Below are 25,917 nucleotides of genomic sequence, written 5' to 3' on the forward strand. Positions count from 1 at the left end.
ATCTCTACCATTCTTGAAGGATTGGCCTTATTTAGGATATAAGTGGGACTTAGAAATGCAATCCCACCTGGCCACCAGAACCAGGCACTCTCAGGGTCCCCTATGTGTGCTGTGTGTGTCTTCCTATAGTGGTGGGGCCAGGACTACTGCTGCAGCATAACGCTGGGCAGGGCTGGCCTCCAGACACACTGTGGGCCCAGTCACAGCTGCTGTGGGAACACTGTTCAACCAGCTGTGAGTCCTGGCAAAGGCACAAGGGTAAGCAAGGCTGTCAGCAGGGCATACCCACTAGCACTAACAGATTAGTGGGAGAATTCTAAAACAGTGTCCACCAGTGCTGGTGTTAGCAAGGCAGCCTGAGATAACAAAACTTGTTTCCACCAGTGTCTCAGTCCCTGGCGAGTTCCCACCTGGTTCCTGTCTCTCCAGCAAATGCTTCAAAATTAGTGGGTTCCCTTCACTTACATCCTTGTGCTTTGCAGTCTGATGCTTTTGCACTGGTTTTTGGATCAAGTGTGTCTGTGCTCAAGATTTTTAAGACTAAGCTTTCCATCCCCTGAAGTTCTATACTTTTCCTGGATTTTCAAAGCCAGTTGTTTTTGGACACTCATCTCTCCTGTGCAAAATCTAGGAGTTGGGGTGCCTGAAGTGGAGCTTGAGTTCCTCCCTCCTCAGGGCAAAGATCCATACTTTTGAGATTCCTCTCAATGTGGATCACCACAGCTGGGGTGTGGTTTTATCCTTGGTGAGATCTTGTCTCCGCCTCTCCTACCTGTCTTGATGCTGTCTTCTTACCTTTTGTTGTGGAGGCTCTGTTTTCAGGTCCCTTTTCAAGAGAGTTATCCCATATGTAGTTGTAGATTTGTTTTATCCTTCGGAGGAGGTGCATTCAGGACCTTCCTATCCTGCCATCTTGAACCTTCCTCCCTCTCTTATCTTACATTTTTAATAGTAAATTCAATAACCCTTCTTTTTTACCTTTTTTAAAATTGAAGTATAATTTGTTTACAGTGTTGTGTTAGTTTCAAGTGTTCCACAAATTGATTCAGTTACATCTACATACATATACACACACACACACACACACACTATATATATATATATTCTTTTTTGGCTTCTTTTCCATTATAGATTATTACAAGATATTGAGTCTAGTTCCCTGTGCTGTATGGAATGTCCTTGTTGTTTACCTACTTTATATGTAGTGGTGTGTATCCGTTAATGCCAAACTCCTAATTTATCCTATCCCCACCTCTATCAGCTTCGATAACCATAAGTTTGTCTCCTATGTCTGTGAGTCTATTTCCGTTTTGTAAATAAGTTCATTTGTATCGTTTTTTTTAGATTCCACATATAAGTGATATCATATAGTATTTGTCTGACTTCACTTAATATGATAATCTCTAGGTCCGTCCATGTTGCTACAAAAGGCATTACTTCATTCTTTTTTATGACTAATATTCCATTGTGTATAAATACCACATCTTCTTTATCCATTCATCTGTTGATGGACATTTGGGTTGCTTCCATGTCTTGGCTATTGTAAATAGTGCTGCTACGAACATTGGGGTGCATATATCTTTTCGAATTAGAGTTTTCTCTGGATATATGCTCAGAAGTGTGACCCCTGGATCATATCATAACTCTATTTTTGGTTTCTTAAGGAATCTCCATGCTGTTCTCCACAGTGGCTGCACCAATTTACTTTCCCACCAACAAGTATAGGAGGGTTCCCTTTTTTTCCACACCCTCTCCAGCATTTATTATTTGTAGACTTTTTGGTGATGGCCATTCTAACTGATGTGAGGTGATACTTCACTGTAGTTTTGAGTTGCATTTCTCTAAAATTAGCGATATTGAGAATCTTTTCATATGCTTCTTGGCCATCTGTATGTCTTTGTAATAATCGTCCTATTAGGAGGCAAGATTCATTTATTTCATTCAAAGAGCTAAATTATAACTGAACATGAGGACCTACAAAAACAGTATATGTATTTTGCAAAGTATTTACCCAGCAATGAAGCCCATAATTTTTACTAGGTATAATTAGCAAATGCTGCTGGTGACTCTTCTGCTACAAACTGTCCACCTACAAAAAGTCCTTCACTTACTATGGTCTCCTGAGATTGGCACCCACTCAGGGTGCTGACGGTAATGATAATATTAAATCAAAACTGTTTTCAGTACTATCAAGAGTTAACAGAGCCAGGCAGAGATGGCAGCCACTTATGATTCCAGCTTGGCTTTTGCATGGAGAAAGAAGATCAATGCATGAGGTGTAAGGAGATAAATAGCATTTGTAATGAGAACATCAGAAAATGGCCCGGTGCTGCTGACAGGATGAACTATCTAGGTTGAACAATAGAAAATTGCCATCTTGTAGGTGAAATACTGGCAATACATCAAAATAGGCTGTTACTCGTGCTTTCTGGATTTGGAATGAGCAAGACTGGTATTTTCTGAAATAGTCAAAAACTATTTCTAGGAGACCTGTAGGTTCCTAAACACGTATGACCCGTGCCAATTGAGACTTGGATGTGCTCCTTTCACATCGTATCTCTCAAATATTTAATACAACCCTCGCACTCACCCTTTACCCAGGGCTTCCATCCAGAGTTGTGCATTTGCACACTTCACAAAGAATAACAACCAAAGGGCTGGTAGGGAGCTGGTGACCAGTCTTATGCCCTAAGATGCCACTTAGCACCCCCCAGGAGGTCCCTTTTTCAAACTGATCTGCCCAACAGGTGTTCCTTTTTCTAATTTTCACAAAAGTGCCTTAGAGGCTATTGTAGATCATCTCTAAATTCTATGCAAGCCTGGAAATTGAAGCATAAGATGAACTGGGAAGTCAATGGTGAGGTAGGCCTTCATAGCATTGCAGATGGCAACTCTTCTCTGTTAGATGGGACATTTGGTTTCCTTATAGCTCAAATCTTTCTATGTCAAAAATCCCTCTGCTGAAATTGTTAAGAGATTTTCAGTTCTAGAGTCTGAGTGAAAAATATGGTTGGGGAAATAAAACCAAGAGTCAGATTATCTTCTTGGCAACCAAACAGAGATGACATATTCCAGTTATATTAAGACATTTCCAATCTACTGATTGAAGTTAATAAATCTGTGGGGTGTGTTTTGTTTGCTGATCACGCGAGAGGCTCCCATTTGACCATGTATTTTTCTTTAAAAAACAAAACAAAAAATTTTGTAGCACTAATTCTTCTCAACGATTCTCTTGCTAAAAACAATTTCCAACTGAGATATAGCACCAAACATCTCAAAGGTATAATTCAAAGATTTTAAAAGCAATTCAGCATAGTGACCTCTGACTTGATCTAAGTATTGTGTATTCACTGTGGGTGTCAGGTCTCAACTCATTGCAATTAATTTGATGTATTGATTTAATATCTTGGGCCAAGTTGTATTTACTTGGCAAGGACACGGTGGAAGATGATTCTGGGAGAAAAGGAATGTTTGCGAATGAACATGAGATCCTTTGATGAAACAAAAGCCTAGAGTAAGTAGCCTTCACAGAATCAGACCCCAAACACCCATTATCTCAAGGCACAATCTCCCAAATTAGAGCTAATAATGATTCAGCATTGGTTAGTTGGTTACTTTCATTCTGTAAAAGAATAGCCTGGGGTAGAAAGGAAGCCAAGCAATAGATCTGCTCTTGTAGGCTGGTCCATTAAGAGACCTTTATTTAAAGTAGGGCCAAATTACAGAGAACCATTTCACAATAATATCTACACTACCAGAAGTTCTGGAGGAAAGATGCCATCTTTCTTTTCTAATATATAAAGTTACTATTACTTTTAAAATGATATGTTCTGATCATACACATTAAGTACTAAATAAAATGTAATATGTAAAAAAGATAATTTATATAAGGACAACCAGATCATTTTCTATCATCTTTCTTATTCATTCAAAAGAAGCTGTAGATCGTCTACAACTTCCCAAGCATTATGTATAAGAGAAATATACTGAATAAAACACAATCCCTGCCCTCAAATTATGTATTATCTAATGGGGAACATGTATAAACAGAAAGAAAAATGCAGTACATTTTGATCAGTGTCATTATAAAAGTACATGTGCATATTTTATATTGAAATATAATCAATTAAAAAAATAGGATCCCCCATTTACAGTTAGTACAAGTTTTCCCTATGGTAGTAAATATATATTTTGAACATCATGTTACTGACTGCTAACTAGTTCATGCTTTGGATATGCTTTAATTTGTTAAACATTTGCTTACACTTGTGTGTTCAGATTATTTAAAAATTTTCACTCCTTAACTAACCCAGTAATGGACATCTTTCACATGTGTCCTAAGGCACATTTCTAGAAGTTAAAAGTTTGGGTTCAAAGGTTAAGAACATTTTTAAAACTCCTGGCACATTATTGCAAAATTGCTTTCCAAAGAACAAAAGCACTGTGCCAAATTACATGTCTACAGGAGATGAGCCTTTTAAAAGATATAAACACAAGTACACACTAGTACATATTCATAATGACCTTGATTTCATCAAAGTCTGAATTTTTTCTGAATGCAAACAATCTCTTTATTCTTAGGCATAAGTGAATAGATGTTTATATTACATAAAGTCTCAGAGATGATCACTGGTTTTATCTGATTACATCTATTTCAAAATTAAAACATTTTTTTAAAGCAAAAGAAGATACAATTTTTGGTATCTGTAACCAATGACATATTATGCATTTTGCTGTCACTTTTTATAACAACCATCTAAAACCATGTAGCTGGGGGCTTCCCTGGTGGTGCAGTGGTTGAGAATCTGCCTGCCAATGCAGGGGACATGGGTTTGAGCCCTGGTCTGGGAAGATCCCACATGCCGCGGAGCAACTGGGCCCGTGAGCCATAACTACTGAGCCTGCGCGTCTGGAGTCTGTGCTCCGCAACAAGAGAGGCCACGATAGTGAGAGGCCCGCGCACCACAATGAAGAGTGGCCCCCGCTCGCCGCAACCAGAGAAAGCCCTCGCACAGAAAAGAAGACCCAACACAGCTAAAAATTAATTAATTAATTAATTAATTAAAACCACGTCTGATCCATCTTCTATCATCATCAAGTCTGGTATCTGTGCTACCTAGTTCTAAGTAACGTGAAATAGTCCACCGTTTATTTAGACTTCATTAATCTTCTGTTTTTAGCCTTTGCAAATATAAAATTGTGATAATCACCGATCACAAGAGAAAATTAGTCACATACATGGAAATCAAGAAAGTTCTCTCTCCGATTTCTATAAAAAACTGGGAATAAAATTCACTGAAACTCTCAAGTTATTAAAACACATTCTTTTGCATCAACATTTTCAACTATTTTTATGTGTGTTAAATACGAATTAATGGCAATATTATTTACTTCAACTTCTTTCCTACTTTTGAACAACTAATAACAGACAGAAGTAACAGAATCAAACAAAGACCAACATTTAGAAAGAGAATCAATTGTCCCACTAGATGAGGTAATTCTAGACTAATTTACAACTTGAAATGGTAAGTGTCATAGAATTTCTTTTCTAAGAAGACACCAAATTTGGAGCTGAAAGATCTGGTTTGGCTTTTTCACTTACTAACTGCATGACATACAGCAGTTACCTTACCTCTAAGTCTTAGTGCCCTAAACCATGAAATGGTGTAGGAATAAAATCAGTTATTGCCCATAAAAGTGGATAACACACAGTAGGGATTTTGAATATCAGTCTTTTTCATTGGTAGGCTAATTCCTTTATCCTTTCTCATAGCCCTTATTAGCCAAAGCAGTAAGTGTGGGGCTTTATTTATAACTTTCCAGCTAATGTTCTACTTTTTTATCAATTTTGGAAAATAATATGATGAATACAAATGAATACAAATGAGCTAAATATACTGGTGATGTAGAACATGAATAAACCTCCATTTTATTTGTCAATGGGGATGAATTTTTTCTAATGAGTCACAGAGCTAGCAACGGTGTGAGGAAAACATTTATCCTATTTTCTTAAGTACAATATAGAATCTACTTTATGGTTTCTTCAAGCTGCTTTAAAATTTTCACATCTGTACCACTCTCCTACAAAGGGTCCCAGATGATTATTATTTTTATTTTAAAACTCTCACGTGGTGCAAAATAATCTAGAAATTCTAATCGTACTCCATATGAGCCTAACATGATCAAGTAGAAAAAGTATAGCCTAAAGGTTAAGAATGTAGATTTTAGAGTCGGGATCAGCAAACTTTTTCTGTAAAAGACCTAAGTATTTTAGGCTTTGAGGGTCATCTAGTCTCACTAACACTCAACTCTGTCATAGCATGGAAGAAGTCATAGAAAATATATAAACAAGTATTGTCGTGAAATATTCTTTTCATTCTTTTGAACCATTTGAAAATGTAACCACTATTCTCTAACTCACCTGTTGTTCAAAAACAGAAGGTGAGCCAGACAGGCCTGTGGGCCAGTTTCCAGACCCCTGCACCAGAGTCATACTGTTTGAACTCAAATTCTGGCTTTTCCCTTTGTGACTGTATCAACCTGAGCAAATTAGTCTCCTCCCTCCACTGAGGGGTCTAAGTTGGAAGGATAACTGCATTCATGTGACTTTTAGGGGGTCTGAAAGAGGAAAACATGAAAGTGCATAGCATTATGCATGGGGGGCTGCCCCACGTGGCAGCTCCCCTCCAATTCAAGCATCTTTATTTTCATAGGTATCATGTACCCTGGAAACACAAGATCCTTGAATCCTGACAGACTTGCACCCAAATCCTGACGGCTGATTGTTAACTGTGTTTTAGCTCACTAAGGTGTCACAAGGAGGCTGCAAGCTACCTGCACTTCAGGATTGATGTGAGAACCTGGTTCTCAGACTACACACTGAACGTTTTACTGAGTCTCTGGCATAAACAAGATGTTTAAAAAGTTTTGGTTACTGTTATTTTATGCTAAACTCTTTTTCCTAATCTCCATAGGGTGTAGGTAGTTGATATACTTTCTATGTCTGTACCACTTATAACATGTGTCTGTCTCTGTGTGTATCTCCTGTCAAACTCTGTACTGAGAACAAAGCACTCATATTCAAACACAACCCATGGTTATTGTTGGGAAGTCTTGAGTTCTCATGTATACGTGGTTCCTAATCTGGACAACGGATCGCTTCTAGGAGCCAAAGTTCTCAATAAGGAAAAGTATCATGCATTACCATTTACTCTCCATCCCCTCCACTTCACTGTGATATCAGAAGAGAATAAAACACTGGCCCATTTGGGGGTAAAGATCACTAATACTACAGAGAATAGAAGCTTTGCCTGCGTTGGGAAGAAATGAGTAAAAGGAAGAATCAAGGACAAGAGAGGCTAAGGAAGAAACACAGAGGGAGGGAGATGTTCTGCCTGGTTTTTGAGATTAGTAGGAAAACCAGATTGAGGCACCCAAAGAGTGACGTTGGCCCCGAAGGGGGATGATGATACTTCCCATGTTATGCTTGAAAGTAAGCAACAAACTCCAGCTAGTGATTTGAAGGAGTCACTGGATCTAATCCAGGCAAAAGGAGCCCAGTGAAGAATCCAGGGGAAGACTTGGAAGCACCGCGGTGAAAACAGACCCGAAGTCTTGTGGTCTAGTGGAAGTTCAGGGATGAGAAAATGGGACACTGGATGTTCAGACTGTACATAAACATGCAGATCGCATGCGTGCTGGTGGTGTTTCCTGTTATTGAAAATCTTTAGGGAACACTATAAGGTGAGTACTGCGTTTGCAGAGCAATGCAAAACTGCAGGGGGCGATATTCAGACCCCTGTTTTGTAGTCTCACGTGAATGGCACCTGCTAGAGCTTTGCTGAGCACAGCCTGGAAGGCCTGAGCATTAGCAAGTTAACAGCTGCCTTTCCTGCAGAGTGAACTGGTGTGTGTGTGTGTGTGTGTGTGTGTGTGTGTGTGTGTGTGTGTGTGATGGAGCAGAAACCTTAATGCTAAATAAAGCATGATGCCTCCCAAACGTAACTCGGTTTCTTGGTGCCAAGGCCTTATCAAGACAAGGATTATACAAACTATATCTTCTTTTGAGGGTCTTGGTCTCCACAAAATACCAAGCACGCCCTTGTAACAGTTGAGGCAAAAAGTCTCTGGGTATTCCAACTACTACTGATCCAAACACACACACGCACATTTACACACACACACAAATACATAATTATACCAAATATATGCAGACATTTTATGAAATAAATAAATAAAGGTGCTGCCTTTCCCAAAGCCATCCAGCCAACACTGCTGATTGTTGAAGCACTGCTCAGTACAATCCGTATGCCCAATATGAAGGCTGTAAGAAGTTTTCAAGTTATGTCTTTACAAGATAGTATTTAGTATTTACACTATTGGAATATCTGAGACTGGAGGAAGCTTTATATGGTCAAGAAGAATTTCAAATCGAAAGGGTTATTTCAAAGTATATATTTGCCATTCCTGACAATGTGGTTTACTCAAAGTATCACTTTTCATAGGCACTGAATTCATAATAAACACCCGTGAATATACAAACAACACGCCTCACTTTAAATCACTGGCGTGTACATACACCCAACCTACAACAACAGCACGAATATTTTATGGGAGAAAATAACATAAGTATCTTAAACGTAGACATACAATTTTGTGCTAACTTTAGTTCCGTGTCATGGACATAAATATTGTCTGAATCTGTCACCTATGAATGCGGGAGCCCAGGAAACAAAAGGACTTCCAGACTAGATGGGAATGCCTATTCTAGAGGATAATGATTACAAGGAACTTGCAAGTCCACATCGATAAAACACCCCACCTTCCAAAAACCACGCAGCAAGCCAATGATTTTGGAAGCAGAATCTTACACATGAAGGGCAAGTTATTACATATAGTGAATATACACACCACACTCAGGAATCAGGGAGAAAGCTATCATTCTTAGAAGCCCTTAGGAGGAAAACAGATGTCAAAAACAATGACAACTAGGCCAATCTACTACATGCTCAAGAAGTAGTACCTATGAAGACTTTGCCCTTGAATAGCCTACTATAGCGTGATGGGATAAAAGGATGTCTAGGCTGGGAGCCAGCAGACAAGTCTATGGCCCCACTATGCTACTGATATACTATGGGACCTCTGGTAAGTCACTTAACCTCTCTGTGCCTCAGTTTCCTTATCTGTAAAACAATGGATTGGATTTTTATGGGCCCCTGCTCTAACATTCTGTAACTCTCTTTTATCTCCTCAAATCTTCTTTCACACTAGCATTTGATTTCAAGAGTTAAGAATAAAGTCCAAACACTTAGGTTAGCATTAAATTCTCCATATTCTGACTACAGCCTTTGTCTCCATCCTTATCTTGGTCTATTCCTGAAACCACATCAATATCCCATTCGGATCCTCTTTTTCTCTCACTCTTCTGTTTTTCTTCCCTCGACTTCAGCTGAACTGTCTTTTACTCCATTCTATCATTTTCCAGAGCCACCTCTGGGTTACAGTTCTATATATCTGTCATCACTATAAGCCATAAGCCCCTCGAGGTCAGAGGCTGGGCCTTATGCAGGGTTTGTGCAGTAACCAGCAACACTTTGCCCAAAATATATCCTTGAGAGTGAGTGGTGATTCTGGTCTTGGTAAAACAACAAAAGGTCTGGTTTTACTTTAATCAATGATATATTTTGTTAAAAATCAAAACCAAGTGAGCCTTAAGAAAACTCAGTTCCTCTCACCCTTGTTGGAATGAATGCCTTTGAAAAGAAGTGAGAATTAAATGACATTTCAGATCATTATAAATGGTTTATTTATCTTTAAACACAGACTAGCCAGGATTCACAATTTTCAAAGCAAGAAAGGTTCAGGTAAACAAAATAAATGTTACCAGACTAATTATCCACAGACTGCAGAGCAACTTTTAATGAATTACGTTGTCAAGTGATTAAAACACCTAATGGCTGGAATAAGGTTAAATATTTTCTAAGGTGGAACATATAAATGTACTCACCATTGAAATGTGTCAGAATTTGCCTTTATTCAATGTCGAAGAAAAATTGGTCTCCTGTTTGAGTTAGACTACTCTATCTCCCACGTAAAAAAGCTTTACTTTGAAATTACCAAGAGAATACCCACTCCATGCCTATTAGTCTTAACAGAAATCTTGGCTGCCTTTTAAGACTGTTACACATTCTCCTACAGAGAAGCACACATCAATAGAAGACGTATCACTGTAGGTCTTCCTTTTCTTTCACAGGTTAGACAATAATTTTTTGAGAGCCGCCCCTCCCCCCTCGAGTCTCTAGGTGACTTTTTCTGCTTGTAGATCTTGTGTGCTGGCCCCAGGATGGTGGCTGGGGACAGGGGCACAGCATACTGCTCCGTGAGACCCGTAAGGTAGCTGTAACTGTCTTCCTTGTGCTGTGTAAACACAGCCAGCAGATTCATCTCCTCGTCTGGCGCCTTCACCCCGGCCACCTTCTCGGCCTCCAAAGTTCTCCTGCAGGATCTGGCACTGGTCCGGAGAGGCCCGTTGCAAACACTGAACCACCAGCCAGCTGCACTTGTTGTCCTGGATGTCAGTGCCGATCTTGCCCATCACACTGGGGTCCCCAAAGAGATCGAGGTTTTCATCCTAAATCCGAAAGAACTCTCCCATCTCCAGCAGGATCTTCTTGGCATCGGTATGCTCCTTCTTCCCGTCAATGCCCACCACATACATGGCAGCAGCTATAGAAAGACAGAAGGAGTAGAAAGCTGTCTTGTATTTGACAATAGATCTGTACCCCTTTTCAGTGAATCTGCCAAGATCCACACTGTCCTGGGGGGCTGTGATGAGGTCCAGGGTCTGTCCGATCTCAGTCTGATAAGGACTCTGTAGGAAGAGCTCAATCAGGTTCAGGTAATAGGGCTGCTCCCAGCAGCAGAGCTTCAGCAGGCGGTAGATACATGCTTCCAAGAGGAAAGCATCATGAATGGCAGCCAAACCTATGCATGGCTTCTGATACCAGCAGATCCGCCCCCGTCGGGTGAAGAATGCATCCGTGAGGTCGTCTGACACCAAGAGGAAGGCTTGGAGCAGTTCCACGCACCAGCCCTCAGTCATGGCCCACCGGAGACTGTCAGCATCTTGCTTCCTGGGCTCCGACAGCTCCCAGAATGCTACCAGCACCGTCAAACCCCGATGGTACTTGCCTCGGATGGCACAGTACTCCAGGACCTCCTTGAGTCGGGCAATAGCATCTCCTGTCTCTGGGTGCCCAGTGTCCTCCTCAGTCAGCACCTTGACAACCTGGGACAAGTGCTGGATGAAATCCTGCCTTTCTGCATAAACGTCCAATTTCTGGTCTCCATCTATTCTGAGGGAGGAGTAAAATACTCTGTTCCCAGATGCCAGTTGCTGATTGTCACTGTAGGTCTTAATCTGCCTTTGTTATGCCCTCTGTACATCACCAAATATGATTTATGTGATTTCAGAGAACTTCCTTTACATTTCTCCATCCCTAACTCTGCATATCTTTTTAGCTCAGAAAGATATTAAAGATTAAAATATTTGATATGAAACTAGAAAGTGATATAGCAGTACAACCTTTAAAAAGGCAGACTTTTTTTTTTTTTTAATTTCCCAAACAAATAGAAGAAAATGGCAAGTAAATGGTGAGCCTTCGAGGAATTGGGCTAGAAGTTTGAGGTTTCACAGTCCTAAATGGTCAAGTAAGAGTAGAAGGCACAGATGACCAGTTATAAAGTGGTTCACCATAGTAATGTGAGTTAGTACTGAATGGCTGACACAAACATTTGCTCTTAGCAAATTTGAGACCTCAAATGAAAAATAATACAATGGCATCCAATCCCAAAGAAGCACATTTAACTTACAAAATATACAAACTCTGCATGAATGTAGAGAAAGTAAATAAATAAGCAAACAATTTAAAAGAGAGGAAAAAGGTAACTTGACCATTCAGTTGGAATGGTGTCAAGATAAGCTTTTGGAAGGGCTGGGGGGAGGGACAGATTGGGAGTTTGGCATTGACATGTACACACTGCTATATTTAAAATGGATAACTGACAAGGACCTACTATATAGCACAGGGAACTCTGCTCAATATTCTGTAATAACCTAAATGGGAAAAGAACTTGAAAAAGAATAGATACATGTATATGTAAAAAGTAAGGTAAGCTTTTAAAAAAAGTATATTGTGGCCCCAAACATAAGGCAACTATTTCATCCGAGGCTATTCAATGTCAGGGAAAATCTGACTGTGTTAGTAAAAAACAGTGTGCAGTAGACTTACTTACTTCATAGACTTACTTCAATTTAATCTTAGCACAGAATTGCTGAATAATGGATGACGGTTTTTAACGTCCTATGTTTGGAATATCCCCTTCGTTAACTCTTGCCCGAGTGTCAAGCAATTATTCAGTGGAATCTTGAGGGCTCCAGGGGTGTCTTCATCTCCCCCAACATCTATGAAACACAGAGTGCTAATAACTCTTCTTCTCCCTTATGGATCTGACCCATTTAAGATGCAGATAGAGATAAAGACCGTGGAATATTTGTGCCAGAACCAGAAACAGAATTGGAGATGTGGCCCCAAACCTTTGTATCATAAAATGAGGAAACTGAGACCCAAAGAAGTTCAGGGATTTGGTCCAGGTCGAAACTTGCATGGGGAGTCACTTGAGAAATCTCAGGACAGCAAATACAGGTCTTTTTTCATTTCCCAGATGGGTATCATCCTAAAAAGTGAGCTGGAACAAACTGGATGGTAGTCATCTCACTGCAGATTTATCTGTGGTCAAGGCAGAGGTTTCAAAGGCTCTACAACTATCTTATACCTGAGCTGGAAAGTTCTTCTGATCCACTTACTGTTATCAAAGCTTAGTACATCTATTTTTCTTGGAATGCAGTTTATTTAAAGCGAGAGCTGGTATTATTTGTCACATCATAGGCGTTTTTACAAGGCATTACGGATGTTCTCTGAAACCTTCACTGCAGTTATGTTGATGATTGGAAATGCCAAAAAATTACCCTCCATACACAAACACACATGCACTAATTCTAATTAGTCAATTCTAGTTCAAGTGGAAGTAATGAAACATTTCACCACCATCTTTCTTCCCAGGAAACTAGAATATATTTTGGCTATGTAAAACACTTTTTTTATTTAAGCATCTATTATTATAGAATAAAGGCATTCTGCAAAAATGGCATTTAGCAATTCTCTCATATCTGAAAATAATTAGAAAAAACCATTTTCTCATGTAGAAATGTAATTTTCTATATAGATGAACATAGCCCCATTTGGAAGGCAGATATAAGAACTCTGAGGAATTCATTGAAGCATTGAGGCTATGAAGATCTACTCAAGTTGCTGGCTACATCTGTCCTATGATAACGGGATGCTAGTGTTATTTTTTCTTATAATACTTAGAGACTTGGTAAGTACTAATTATTTAATATCTACATATTTTTTAGAAGTTGCAGTCCATGTAGACATTACTAATATTAGCTGAAAAATGAGATTAAACTTTATTTGAGAATTTTATGCATTAGACCCCAGAAGACTTTTCAAGATGTAACAAACGGAATTGAGAAGACGGAGGGAGGGATGATCCAGGTTTTGGAAGTCCTAAAGCTTTTTAAAACCAAGAGGAATTTTGTAAGAAAAAATATAAATACATTAGGAGTAAAGATAAAGATTCATTTAGGCTGAGAATAATCACAAAAATGACAAACTGTAAAAAGTTGACAAACACAAACGTCATAAAATTCAGAATAATAACAATGGCTGACATACCCTTTGTGATACTTTTCACGGACACTTGGCTGCCTCAGTCTGTTTCAATCCTCCTTTCTCCTCCCCAGAGGGAGAAACTAGAGAAAGCCCGTGTGCAGCAGCAAAGACCCAACACAGCCAAAAATAAATAAATAAATTTATTTTTTAAAAAAAAAGAGGCACTACTTCCTTTCAGATGGATTCATGGGGGCAGCACCAACAGGACAGAGGTGCAGAGGGGACATTGTGCAGGAAACAAATGATAGGGTTTATCACCTGTGGACTGAGGGATCTGGTGTGTGGCCTCTGTCAATGTCAACTTCCTGATACCCCTGCTGTTTGTGGATAATGTTGCCAGCCAGGAATGAGTGTGGCTGAAAAAAATCAATGGCCTCTGTGTAGCCAGGCCTTCCCTTTGAAGTCTCATCCATTTTGGGTACCTTGTTGAGACAGTTCACCTCCTGGGCCTCGTGATGTCAGAAACACCCTTCCATGCTTTCCTACAAACCACCAATCGTCCTCCTGGCTAAAGCACTGCTTAATGTGATATGTCAGCCTTTACTTTTGAAGGCCATTCATGAGTTCCAGGAAGAAACTAAACCAAAATGGTCCAGGCATGGTCCTTGCCCACTGTGCTAAGCTAGGAAGCTGGGTGGTAATGCAGCTCTGAGGCCGGACTTCAGCTGGGGCTTAAGAAACAGCTCTCGGGCATCCCGTATGTGCCAGCATCTATGCTGGCACCACAATGAAAACAAACCAGCAATGTGTAAGACACCCTTGCCCTCATTAAACTCCACATTCTATGAGGACAGAGGCTCATAAAAATACACAGTATTTATGAGGGCAAAGGATGAGAACAAATAGAAAATTTTAATTTAAAATGATGCATTTTAAGACCAAGAAATGCACAGGGAGTTGCCTAGCTCCGTGGTCCTGCTGGGAATCGCTCCTGACACGGGCTACCAGAGGCCCATGAGAGAGAGGTCTTGATTATTAAGAAAACTGGATGTGACATCTGTGGGCCTTTGAAACCTCATCCACTCTAGTGAAGCCAGCTCCCAGAGCACTTTGTGGTCACTTTTGGAGCTTTCTACCTTATTATGCTAGAAGGAAAATCACAGCAAGTCAGGACGCCTGAGTTCTCAGGCTGACCATCGGTTTCTTCCATGAGCCTCGGTGATGGCTCCTCCAATAGCTAAATGACAGTGGAAACAAGTCAAATGAGGCCTCTCAGGGTCTCAGCAGAAGGGATCCGGTTTCATCTTTTATGTGGAAAATGCTCTGAGCTCCAGGAAGGGAGGGATGGCAAGGTCCCTCCACCCGCACCCTGCTGCCCCCAGGAATTGCAATCATCATAAACGTGACATCTGGCTAAAGGTCCCAGGTGTAGGGCACTACAGGAAAGCTATGTCGTGGTGTTCAAGAAAATGGTTTAAGACATGTTATGTCCTCCTCCCACCTGCCTTACTCCAATGTATGAAAGGCATGCACCTCTATGACTAAACCAACTGATAAAGAAAAATGAGAAAGCTATACACATTTTTTCCAGCTGCTGTTATGCTCCAAGTACTGCTGTTCTAGGTGTATGGAATAAATCAGAGGAGGAAACAGACCAAGTGCCCCCCGTTGGGCTTACATTCCAGTGTCAGAGTTGGGGGAGGACAAACAACAAAACTAGTAAATAAGCAAATTACCAAGTATGTTAGAAGGTGGTGAGTACTGCAGAAAAACAATAAATCAGGGAGATTGGGGGGCAGGGTGGGGAAGAGGGGAGATGATATGATTTTAAAGGGTATGATCAGGGGAGGAAGGCATTACTGAGAAAAGTATATTTGAAGACAGACTTGAGAAGGGGGCAGTTTGTGAGCCCTGTGGGCAGTTGGGGTGCAAGGATATTCCAGGCAGAGGGAACAGACAATGCGAAGGCCTAGGGCAGAGACACACCCAAGTATTCACAGGACAGCAACAAAGGCAGCGTGACACCTCACCGGGGGCAAGGGAGACCACAGTAGTTCTGTCGCTTGAATTGTGTCTCACCAAAATGCATATGCTGAAGTCCTAACTCCCAGTACTTCACAGTGTGGCCTTTCTGGGAACCAGAGCCACTGCGGATGTAGCTAATTAAGATGAGGTCATACTGGAGTACGATGGGCCCCTCGCCCACTAGGACGGGTGTCCTTATAAAAAAGGAGAAATTTGGGCAGACATGCACACAGTGAGGCTGCCAGGTGAAGACTGGCAATGATGTGGCACATGTCAAGGTCCCAAAAGAGTCTAGGCGACAGGACTGGAACAGATCCTTCCCTGATGACTTCAAAGGGAACACAGTCCTGCTGACACCTTGATCTCAGACTTCTAACCTCCAAAACTGTGACACGATACATGCCTGTGGTTTAAGCCACTCAGCTTGTGGTACTGGGCTCTGGAAGCTCTAGCAAAGTAATAGGCAATTAGGCCAAAGCGAGAGTAGAGGGGCAGCTGGTAAAAGGTCTTAATGCAAGGACACTCTAGGTGAGGTCATCATAGCATCTTGAGCAGAGGAGTGAAATAATCTGCCCAAAGGCTGAGTTCCAGAGCACTGCAGTTTTATGAAGTCTCAGAAAAGAGATGCTGAGAAGGAGCCACCAGTGATGTAAAAGGAAACCCAGGAGAATGTGCAGCAGGGAAAGCCCATGGTACTTTTCTATCTAAAAGCATAGTCAGATGGTATGGTACAAGCAGCTCACTGTGGGTGGATCGGGGACAGTCACTGAAGAAGGAGGACAGACAAGTCCATCAACTTCCTCCAAGGCATATGCAAGCCAGTGAAGCCTAAAAAAATCTTTTAAGTCCATGGGCTTCCCCATGGTTAGTGGAATTAGACTTTTTTTCCCTAAATTTGACATTTATTTATCAGAAGAAAAAAAAGAAGATAAATGGTAAAATCCTGGTTTTGGTGTGTAGGTCTTCTATTTGTGCTGAGTAAAACTATTATGAATCACTAAACAGGGCTCTTGAAGGTGAATCAGAAACGCCAAGGGTCTCAGAATCTAGTTTAGAGATTCATTCAGAAAACGGCTAATTCACTCAACTCCAGTGGCTCCTAATACACATGGCACAGATTCTTAAAAGGGAGTCCTTAACCTCACTTTGCAGCAACTCTGCTTCCCTAACTCCCCATCTGTACGGCCTCATGCAACGGGGAGATTCCTGGTGAAAGCCACAGCCCTAAGCTGAATACATAAGGTGACTGAATGTCAACCCAGAAATCCCATCCTGACAGAAACACAGAACAACTTCAATACTCCCAGCTCCTGTCATTCAAAAGTCCCCATAGCCCTAATAGACCAGACTGGTCCAGCCTGCTCCCTGCAAGCACTGACGCTGAAACCAGTCAGCCTGGGTTAGAATCCTAGCTGGGCAGCTCACTACCTAAGGATCTCGAACTTGCTTGAACTTGAATGGCCTTGGGCTTCGACGTACGTAACTGTAAAACAGGGATGATAACAGAACCGACTTCAGAGTATTGTAATAAAGGATTCACGGAGTCAATAGTTGTACTGAACCTAGAACATGCCTGGCACTCAGTAAAAATTATATAGGAATCTGTTAAACCCATAAACAAACAAGTATGTATTTTTCCCGGAAGAAGATTTTGATGAACAAACCAAAAAATAAAAAGGGCTAGAAAAGTCTTCATATAGTAAAGAGAAACTTTTCAAGGTTTTAAAATATTTGCCTCCAGAAAACAATGTGTACATCAATCACAACGACTCCTGGCTATGCATGTGCGCTCACCTGCTCACAAAATCCTCACCTGCTTTAAAAGTTTGGACTTGACAGGGGGGCTTCCCTGGTGGCTCAGTGGTTGAGAATCTGCCTGCTAATGCAGGGGACACGGGTTCGAGCCCTGGTCTGGGAAGATCCCACATGCCATGGAGCAACAAGGCCCATGAGCTACAACTGCTGAGCCTGCGCGTCTGGAGCCTGTGCTCCTCAACAAGAGAGGCCGCGATAGTGAGAGGCCCGCGCACCGCGATGAAGAGTGGCCCCCGCTCACCGCAACTAGAGAAAGCCCTCGCACAGAAACGAAAACCCAACAGAGCCAAAACTAAATAAATTTTAAAAAAAGAAGTAACAAATGTTCAAGTACAACTGGTGTCTTTAAAAAAAAAAAAAAGTTTGGACTTGACAGATTTTTATAAACTGTAGAAACGGAAGGTGAAATTTCTCAAGCCACATTAGCTAAATAAACTGAAATAGAACACTTTTCAACAAAAGCAGATGATTTCCCCCAACATGAATTAGCAGTGACGATAAGTGTACACAAGCCAAATGATTAGCCTTTACAAGCGACGGACGGTGCTGGGACCACAGGAATCCACCATCCAGTCCTCAATGGCAACCTCAGGAGGTGTGGCCTGCTATCACTCTCTGTTTAAACCTGAAGATACGACCTCAGAGATGTTAAGTGTCTTCTCTACCCTGACACAGCTATGTGTGGTGGAAAAGCAGAGCTGGAGCTCTTTACCACACTGCTTTGCTCACCCCAAAGCCTTCCTTCAGCCTCTGCTCAACCTGCCCTGCAACTCTGGTTCCTCCGCCCCTTCCCGGGCTCCCCACACCTGGCCTGCTGCCCGCTGCTGCCATCCCCGGGGCCCAGCGAAAAAATCAATCCTGCTGAGATAACGGTTTCCTTGAGAACAGCACTCTGACTGCTGGGGAAACTGCAGAGAACACAAAAGGGGTTCCTGTTGTATCTGGGGCTTTGTACTTCTTGGACGGACAAGCATTTCTATTCCACTGGGGAAAAAGAGGTTCTACAAAAGGGCACATCCATGAAGGTGGCAGGTAAACTAACACACTTTACTGGTCTGGGGAATTATGATGATTGTTAAAAATTTTGAGGCTGTCAGTGACAATTACTCATTTTCCTGAAGTTAAAAACCCCCTGTGGTGAGAGGGGCGGGGATCATAGATCTGCAAAATTCATCAAGACTGCTGGTAAATATTGACCATCATTGGGAATTTCTATTACGAATATCTGCCCTTTCAACTCAATGCAGCACCACTTGAATTTCATCCAAAGTTACCTGCATAAAGTAAACAAGCTTCATCACCCATGTAGACAGAGACCAGCCCGCCTCAGCTGGTGCTACCATCTCTTTCTATTTTTTTCTCCCTCATTCTCCGCCTACAATGAAGAAAACTGGCTAAAAGAGCCAGTCAGCTAAAGGAAGGGGCAAAATTTGATGGGGTGATAATTCAAGTTGTTCTGTGAATGATGGGTAGATCCCGCAGGTTCATTCAACACGGACAAATTTTATTAGCAAAACTGCTCATTCAAATTACCAGGGGAACTAGGTTTCTGAACCCAAAATTGTTCATTCCAAGCATGCCCATTATTCTAAATTTCTATTATTTTCTCAATTCCCAGTTGGATTCTGCTGCCTTCAAAGGCGGCATTGCTATTTGCAGTTGCTGACACTTGCTAGCGATGGCTCATAATTTCATCTAACGGTGGGACAACTAAAAATGTGACTGAATTAGCGACAGCTGTACTCCATCCAGCCACAAAGGAAAGGCAGCAAAGCTGGCGTGGAACCACCTTCTGAAGGGGGATACACAGCCTCTCTGAAGAAAGGACAGCTACCAATAAGAACGCCCATCCCTTATTTATTAGTTTGTTTTTTGAGGCAGGGAGAGAAGTTGTGTAACTGTCAAGTAATTGCTACCAAATGGAAAACAGGAGTCACTTGGGGTCAACCAGGGAGCATTGACTAGGCTGAAAAACCCCCGACGGGATCGGTATTTGGTAGTCAAACGACAAACCACAAAACCACAATACATGGTGGGATCATGGAAAAGAGACAATTAAATCCAAGACATGTTGAATTGTCTGCTCAATCTTTCACTCTGCGTTAGAGTACCTGAAAACGAAATGGGCTGAAACAAGCTGCTTTCACACCGTGTTGGCCTAATTACCTTTCAAGATTGACACATACAAACTTACCTGGAAATCCAGGTCCTTCTAGTTCTCCTGGGTCCCTGTAGCCTTCCAACTGCCTTCCGCTAGCATCCCACTTCATGCCAGCGTGCAGTGCCAGGAGTTATAAATAAACCTGCTGCTACGGCCCCCAGTAATAACCATGATTTCCCTAAAAGGCATGCAAGTGTCAAGTTGTCAACTTAGTTTCTGAAACTCAGTGAATGCCAGTGCACAATTCCCAGGGCGTGGAGAACTAGCTTACCCCAAATAAACATGCCTGGAGAAGAGGAGGGCGATTTAGCTAAACAAGCAGACTCACTTCAGGGAACTGGGGTGGTAGAGCTCCAACCCAGATGCTGGCCCACACTCTTTGGGGAAGAGAAAGGAGGAAGAGATATGGCAGGAGGCGGTAACAGCAAAGGGTGTGTGAGCCTCCACGGAACAGATCATGGGCATGTGGGCCTCCAGTGACAGTGGGCACAGGCCTTGGATGTTGAGCCAGTAATCACAAACTTCACCCTGGACCACTGACAGGCCATTGTCAAGACCAAAATGCTCAGCATAGAAGACACATTATGTTACGGAGAACATGCTGGAAGCGAGAGATTTCCTCAACCATAAGAAAGTGGTGGCGAAGAGGACAGGATTCATGGACCTCGAGATGATCATACTAAATGACGGCGGTCAGACAGAGAAAGACAAATACTATATGATATCACTTACATGTGGAATCTTTTAAAATGATACAAATGAACTTATTTACAAAACAGAAACGGACTCACACACATAGAAAACAAACTTATGGTTACCAAAAGGGAAAGGCTGGGGGAGGGATAAGTTAGGAGTCTGACTTATCAGACTATATATAAAATAGATAAACCACAAGGTCCTACTGTACAGCACAGGGAACTATACTCAGTATTTTGTAATAACCTACAGTGGAAAAGAATCTGAAAAAACTGAATCATTTTGCTGTACACCTTAAACTAACACAACATGGTGAATCAACTATACTTCAATTTTAAAAAAAGACATAGGATTTGGAGTCAGATAGACCTAGTACAATCACCAGCTTCATTATCTTCTAGCTCTGTGGCCTGGGTACATATTTGAGGCCAGGTTGCCTCAATGCAGAGCTTGAGACGAGGATTAGGACATATCTAATTTATTGAGGGCTGACTCTCAAGTAAAGCCTATAAGAGAATGAGAGGAAGAGGAGGACTGAGAATGGGAGAGAGAGCTAAGAAAGGACCAGGTTTCTGGTGAAGCTTCACCTCAACCTGATCCACAGGGGCCTCTGGAGGGTGTGAACCGTACTGTAGAGTTGTCCTTGCCTGAGGTCACAGGAGCTGGCTTTCGTGGGTTAGTCACTGCCTCTGGCTCACAGGTGGAGGGGAGGATTAGGGAGGGTGCTAACCTCCTGGGCAAGGCAGCTCCCGTCCCTGAGGGCAATTATTTGAGGAGGGAGCCTCCGTCAGTTCAGCAGCCAATGCTTGGAGCAGCCGTGGGATGGGCCGACAGCAGTCTGGATCCAAGCCGGTTATGGAAATCATACAGGATATAAAGTGCAATATAGATAATTACTAACTGTGATGAAAGAGTACCTGTGTAGTACCCTGGAGCTGAGGCAGATAATCTAAGGAACATAAACTTGAAAACAGTGGGGTTCAGTTCACCAGAGAGCACAGAAGGATGCTGGTTTGGCCACGATGGACAGAGGCTGGGCTGCCATGCAAGCCAGTGGCCTCCACTCTCGGGAGTGTGAGGTGCAAGCGGGGCCAGATGAGCAACTGATGCTGTGGGTGCGGGTGCGGGAAATCTGGGGGCTGGCGGGAGGAGGGGAGTCATGTAGGGGCTCTGGTTTCAGGGTGAAGACAGCTGTGGGACGGTTACGGTGGGACTAAGGTTGCAGGTTTGCACAGCGACCGTGTCTGGGGCTCGATGCGTGGCGGGCAGGCTTCAGCAGCCGCCCTGGCGCTCCAACCTCCCTCCTCCAGGACCACTCTGCACGGGCAGGAGAGCATCTTCCTCCCGCAGAGCCCCCTGGCGCCCTCTACTGGAAGTCCGTTATCACGGAGCACGTGTCAAACAGCTCGCTCAGAGCCGTGAGGCAGCAAATCGATGACTGACCTACCAAAGCAAAGGGGATCTGGATGGGGCACCAACCAAAACCCACTCTGCACAGTTTTCTCCAGAAAATAGGAGTAACATCTAGTATATTACTGTGCAGATAAAAGATTTTTTTTCCAGTGCATGACACAGGATAAGTACTCAACGAAGGCTATCAATTGCCATTCATGTCACCATTACCGTGTGATGACAAACCATGGAAAGAAATGGTGGGTTGCTCCTCTCCACTGCTTTTAAAAGTGCCAAGCATCCAGGCTACCTCAAGCACTGCTAAGAAGAGGGCTAACTAGAGACCAGTTTGCCCAAAGCAGGAGATATGAGATTCTTCTTGGATTTCCTACCGAGTCGTTTAGTCCCGGTAGGATCCCCTGGGAAGGAAAGTAAAGCTGTGCTCGCCTTTTAGCAGATGAACAGAACAGACTGGTGAAACTAAGTCATGCTCCTAGAAGGTGCCATACTAACCAGTACCTTCTTGCTGTCAAAACAAAGCTCACACGGTTTCTAGAGGGCATCCCTGGCTGTCTAAAGGTTTATCCTCACCTGTACATCCTTCACCACTTTTAATCACTAGTTTATATAGGAAGATGCCATTATCAGATTTACAGATGCATATATGGAAGGGAGAAGTAATATAGATAGATGTGGGATAAAAAGAACATTAAGAGGACATGTGCTGCCCAGTAGAAGCAAAATCATTATTCGTTAATTTTTTTTAGTCCTATTAATTATACTGCCATGATGACAATGCTTATTGAGCTTTCACTCTGTGCCAGGACTGTACTAAGCATGGGACCAGAGTCATCGACTCATTGTAAAAAACCCTATGAAGTTGGTATTAGTTACTCTCATTTATGGGACGGCGGGGAATGTCAAGGGAGGAAAAGGACTCAGTAGACATCACACAGCTACGTGAGTAAATGCTAACCCAGATCTGTCTGCTTCCGGAGCCCATTGCTCTTCATTACGACAGTGTATCTGAATCCGGGACGTGTGGCCTTGAAGTGTGGCTCTGCTCTGCCATTCCCTGGCTGTGTGAGCAAGTCACTTAACTCTCCAGGCTTCAATTTCCTCATGAGCAAAATGAGGACAAGAGTAGCATTTCCCATAGGGCCATTGTAAGGATTAAGGGAAATAATATTGTAAAACACCTGGCAGGGTGATGGCTATGCAAGTGTCCAATACATAGTAACCGTGGCTAACATTAACAGTCATCGTAAATTAACTTAGGATGGCAAAAATCCAGACTCAAAAAGATTTTGCCAACTTTGCCCCATGGCCCACACTAAAATTATGATATTTCTAGGAATAAAGGCAAACGCCCGCACAGGGATTCCAGAGTCAACACGGTACAAGTATAAGACCCGGCTCAATGACAAAGTTAAAGGAGAAATTCATTTAACAAATATTTATCGGTTGCACCTACATTTTGCAGACACCATGCCGCAGGCTGAGGACACTGCAGGAAACCACAAAATTAAAATAAAATCCCATCTCTCATTGAGCTCATGCCTTTGTGGGATACGCAAAGGATGAAAAAACAAACAGGTAAATGCAGAGCCTGTCAGATAGTGATAAATACTGTGAAGACAAATAAATCAGAGTATTGGGATAATATATGGGAGAGGGGGTGATCAGCAAAAGATTTTCTGATAAAAGGAGTCAGAGATGTGAGTGAGTGTGGGCATGTCAGAAGGAAGAGTGTTTTTTATTTTCTGTGTAAAAGTTTGGTTTAATTTTATAATTAATTGAAGACATATTATTTATTTATTTATTTATTTATTTAGCGGTACGCGGGCCTCTCACTGTTGTGGCCTCTCCCGTTGCGGAGCACAGGCTCCGGACGCGCAGGCTCAGCGGCCATGGCTCACGGGCCCAGCCGCTCCGCAGCATGTGGGATCTTCCCGGACCAGGGCACGAACCCATGTCCCCTGCATCGGCAGGCAGACTCTCAACCACTGCGCCACCAGGGAAGCCCCATGGAGGGGATTTTGATTTATGTTCCAGCCACTGCGGGGAGAAGAGACTGTTGAGGAACATGGAGGGGCGGGGGGTAGTCGTCTGTGCAAGAGGCATGATAGCCTGAACTACAATGGGAGCAGTGGAGTTGGTAAGAATTTGTTGGATTCTGGAAGAAATTTTTAGTTTTTAATTTTTGTTTTAAAGAAAAGTTTGATGTATTTAACAGTGGTAAGAAACAAACTTCTGTGTATCAAAAGGCATCATTTTTTAAAAATTGAAGTATAGTTGATTTACAATGTTGTATTAGTTTCCGGTGCACAGCAAAGTGATTCAGATATATATACATATCTGAATATGTGTGTGTGTGTGTGTGTGTGTGTGTGTGTGTGTATTCTTTTTCAGATTCTTTCCTTTTTATTTTATTTTTTAAAAAATCTTTATTTTATTTTGGAGCATAGTTGATAACAATGTTGTGTTATTTTAAAATAGAGCCAATAGGGTAGCTGATGGTTTAGATAGACAATGAAAGAGAATGGGAAACACCTGGGTGACTTCAGGTTACTGGCCAAAGCAACTGAAAAAATAGAGTCTGGTTTAATGACATGAAGATTAGGGGGTGGGAGGAGATTTTTGGTGGGAAGGTACAATCAAGATTTGGGTTTTGGGTATTAAATCTGGGATGCCTACTAGACATCCAAAAGAAGACATCCAGTAATTGGCTGTATATGGGTCTAGTGTTCAGAGGAGAGAGTTGGTCTAGAGATACAAAGGTGAAAGTCCTCAGTTTATAGATTTAAAACCCTGGAACTGATAGGATCACAGGAGTGCCTGTGGATGGAAATGAGGACAGGTTTAAAAGAGTCCTAGAAAACTGCTGTTTAGAGCAATGGACAGGATTGAAAGGTTCTATTGGGTACAACAAAGGAAAAGATGCTGTTTAATTTTAAATGGAATGGATTGCTTCCAAAGAAAATGGGGTCCTGTTCCATGCTCACAAGGAGCCCCAGTTGACAGCAGTCGGAGATACTGTAGGGGTTCCTCTACTGGATGGGAAGAAGGGGTAAGTGACCTCCAAGCTCGAAGCCAGATAATTGACTAGGAATCCAGAGAGATCTTTAGTTAAAGGCCTACACTTAACAAGCTCTGTGGCCTTAAGCGACTTGTGAAACTTGCTTAAGCCTTCAGCTTCCTCACTGACAAAAGAAAGGAGCTGGATAAGATATTCTTTAAAATTCTCCCCTGACATCTGAAAGTCTATAATTACCGGGTATCCTTTTTTGTGCTATTTAACTCAGATGTTACAGAACCCAGCTATAAAAAAATCCAAAGTGATTTAAGAAACCCAAAGGGTTGCTGATTTGCTCAAAATTAATTAATTAGATTCTCGGAATCTGACAAAGCAAAGCCTTCCCAGGTAGGTCCTGAGTTATCTTTGCCAGAGCACCTGTTCACACTTACCCTGAGTTGATACAGCTGTATTTCTGTGATAAGCCATGTCAGAGCAAGAAAATTTAGCTCAATTCAAATAATATGAGCCTCGACCATGGAAAAAGTACAGTGCTGGGTGCCTTGGGACATGGGAACAGGCCTTCTGGGTCCTTGCAATCTAGTTCGTAGATGGCCAGAGAAACACTTCTAGTGAAGGGGAGAGAAAAATGACTACCCAGAAATATAGAGTGATGGATGCAGAAAATCCAAAGAGGAGGTCGACCGTGTGTTGGAAAGGTGGACTTGGACAGAAAAAGCCAGTGTTCACATTGGGGCTGGGAGATAGGGTTTCTAGGCACAAGGTAATAGGAGCCTTGGCATCAGATAGGTCTGGGTTCCAAACCCAACTCTCTTCACTACCAGCTGTGGGCCATTGGTTAGATTCTTCACTCCTAAACTCAGGCTAATACCTTCCTGTTAGGGTAGTTGTGATGAAAACTGTGATAATTATATGGAAGATAATACCATACTGGCATCTGAGAAGGAATTAATAAACCGTAGTTATTAACATGTGGGTAAAGAAAGTGGTCTTGGAATCCCAAGGAAGATACAACATGAATAAAGTTCATGAGTCCCGTATTCCCTGACCTTGACCTG

General features: G+C 42.1%; 2 protein-coding genes across 2 annotated transcripts in view; both read right to left on the reverse strand.

Moving 5' to 3' along the window:
* KCNH8 (potassium voltage-gated channel subfamily H member 8) overlaps window positions 1-25,917 on the reverse strand; it is a 401,601-nt gene that overhangs the window by 285,313 nt on the left and 90,371 nt on the right. The gene's annotated exons all lie outside the window — the stretch shown is intronic.
* Window positions 6,576-19,843, reverse strand: LOC116752793 (farnesyl pyrophosphate synthase-like). The gene is given in 6 exon segments (XM_032629708.1): window positions 6,576-6,618; window positions 10,307-10,483; window positions 10,485-11,423; window positions 15,764-15,952; window positions 17,187-17,241; window positions 19,768-19,843. Coding segments are annotated over 6 exon segments (1,479 nt in total).

Source organism: Phocoena sinus, chromosome 4 (genome assembly GCF_008692025.1).
Source record: "Phocoena sinus isolate mPhoSin1 chromosome 4, mPhoSin1.pri, whole genome shotgun sequence".
In the NCBI taxonomy this organism is placed as follows: domain Eukaryota; kingdom Metazoa; phylum Chordata; class Mammalia; order Artiodactyla; family Phocoenidae; genus Phocoena; species Phocoena sinus.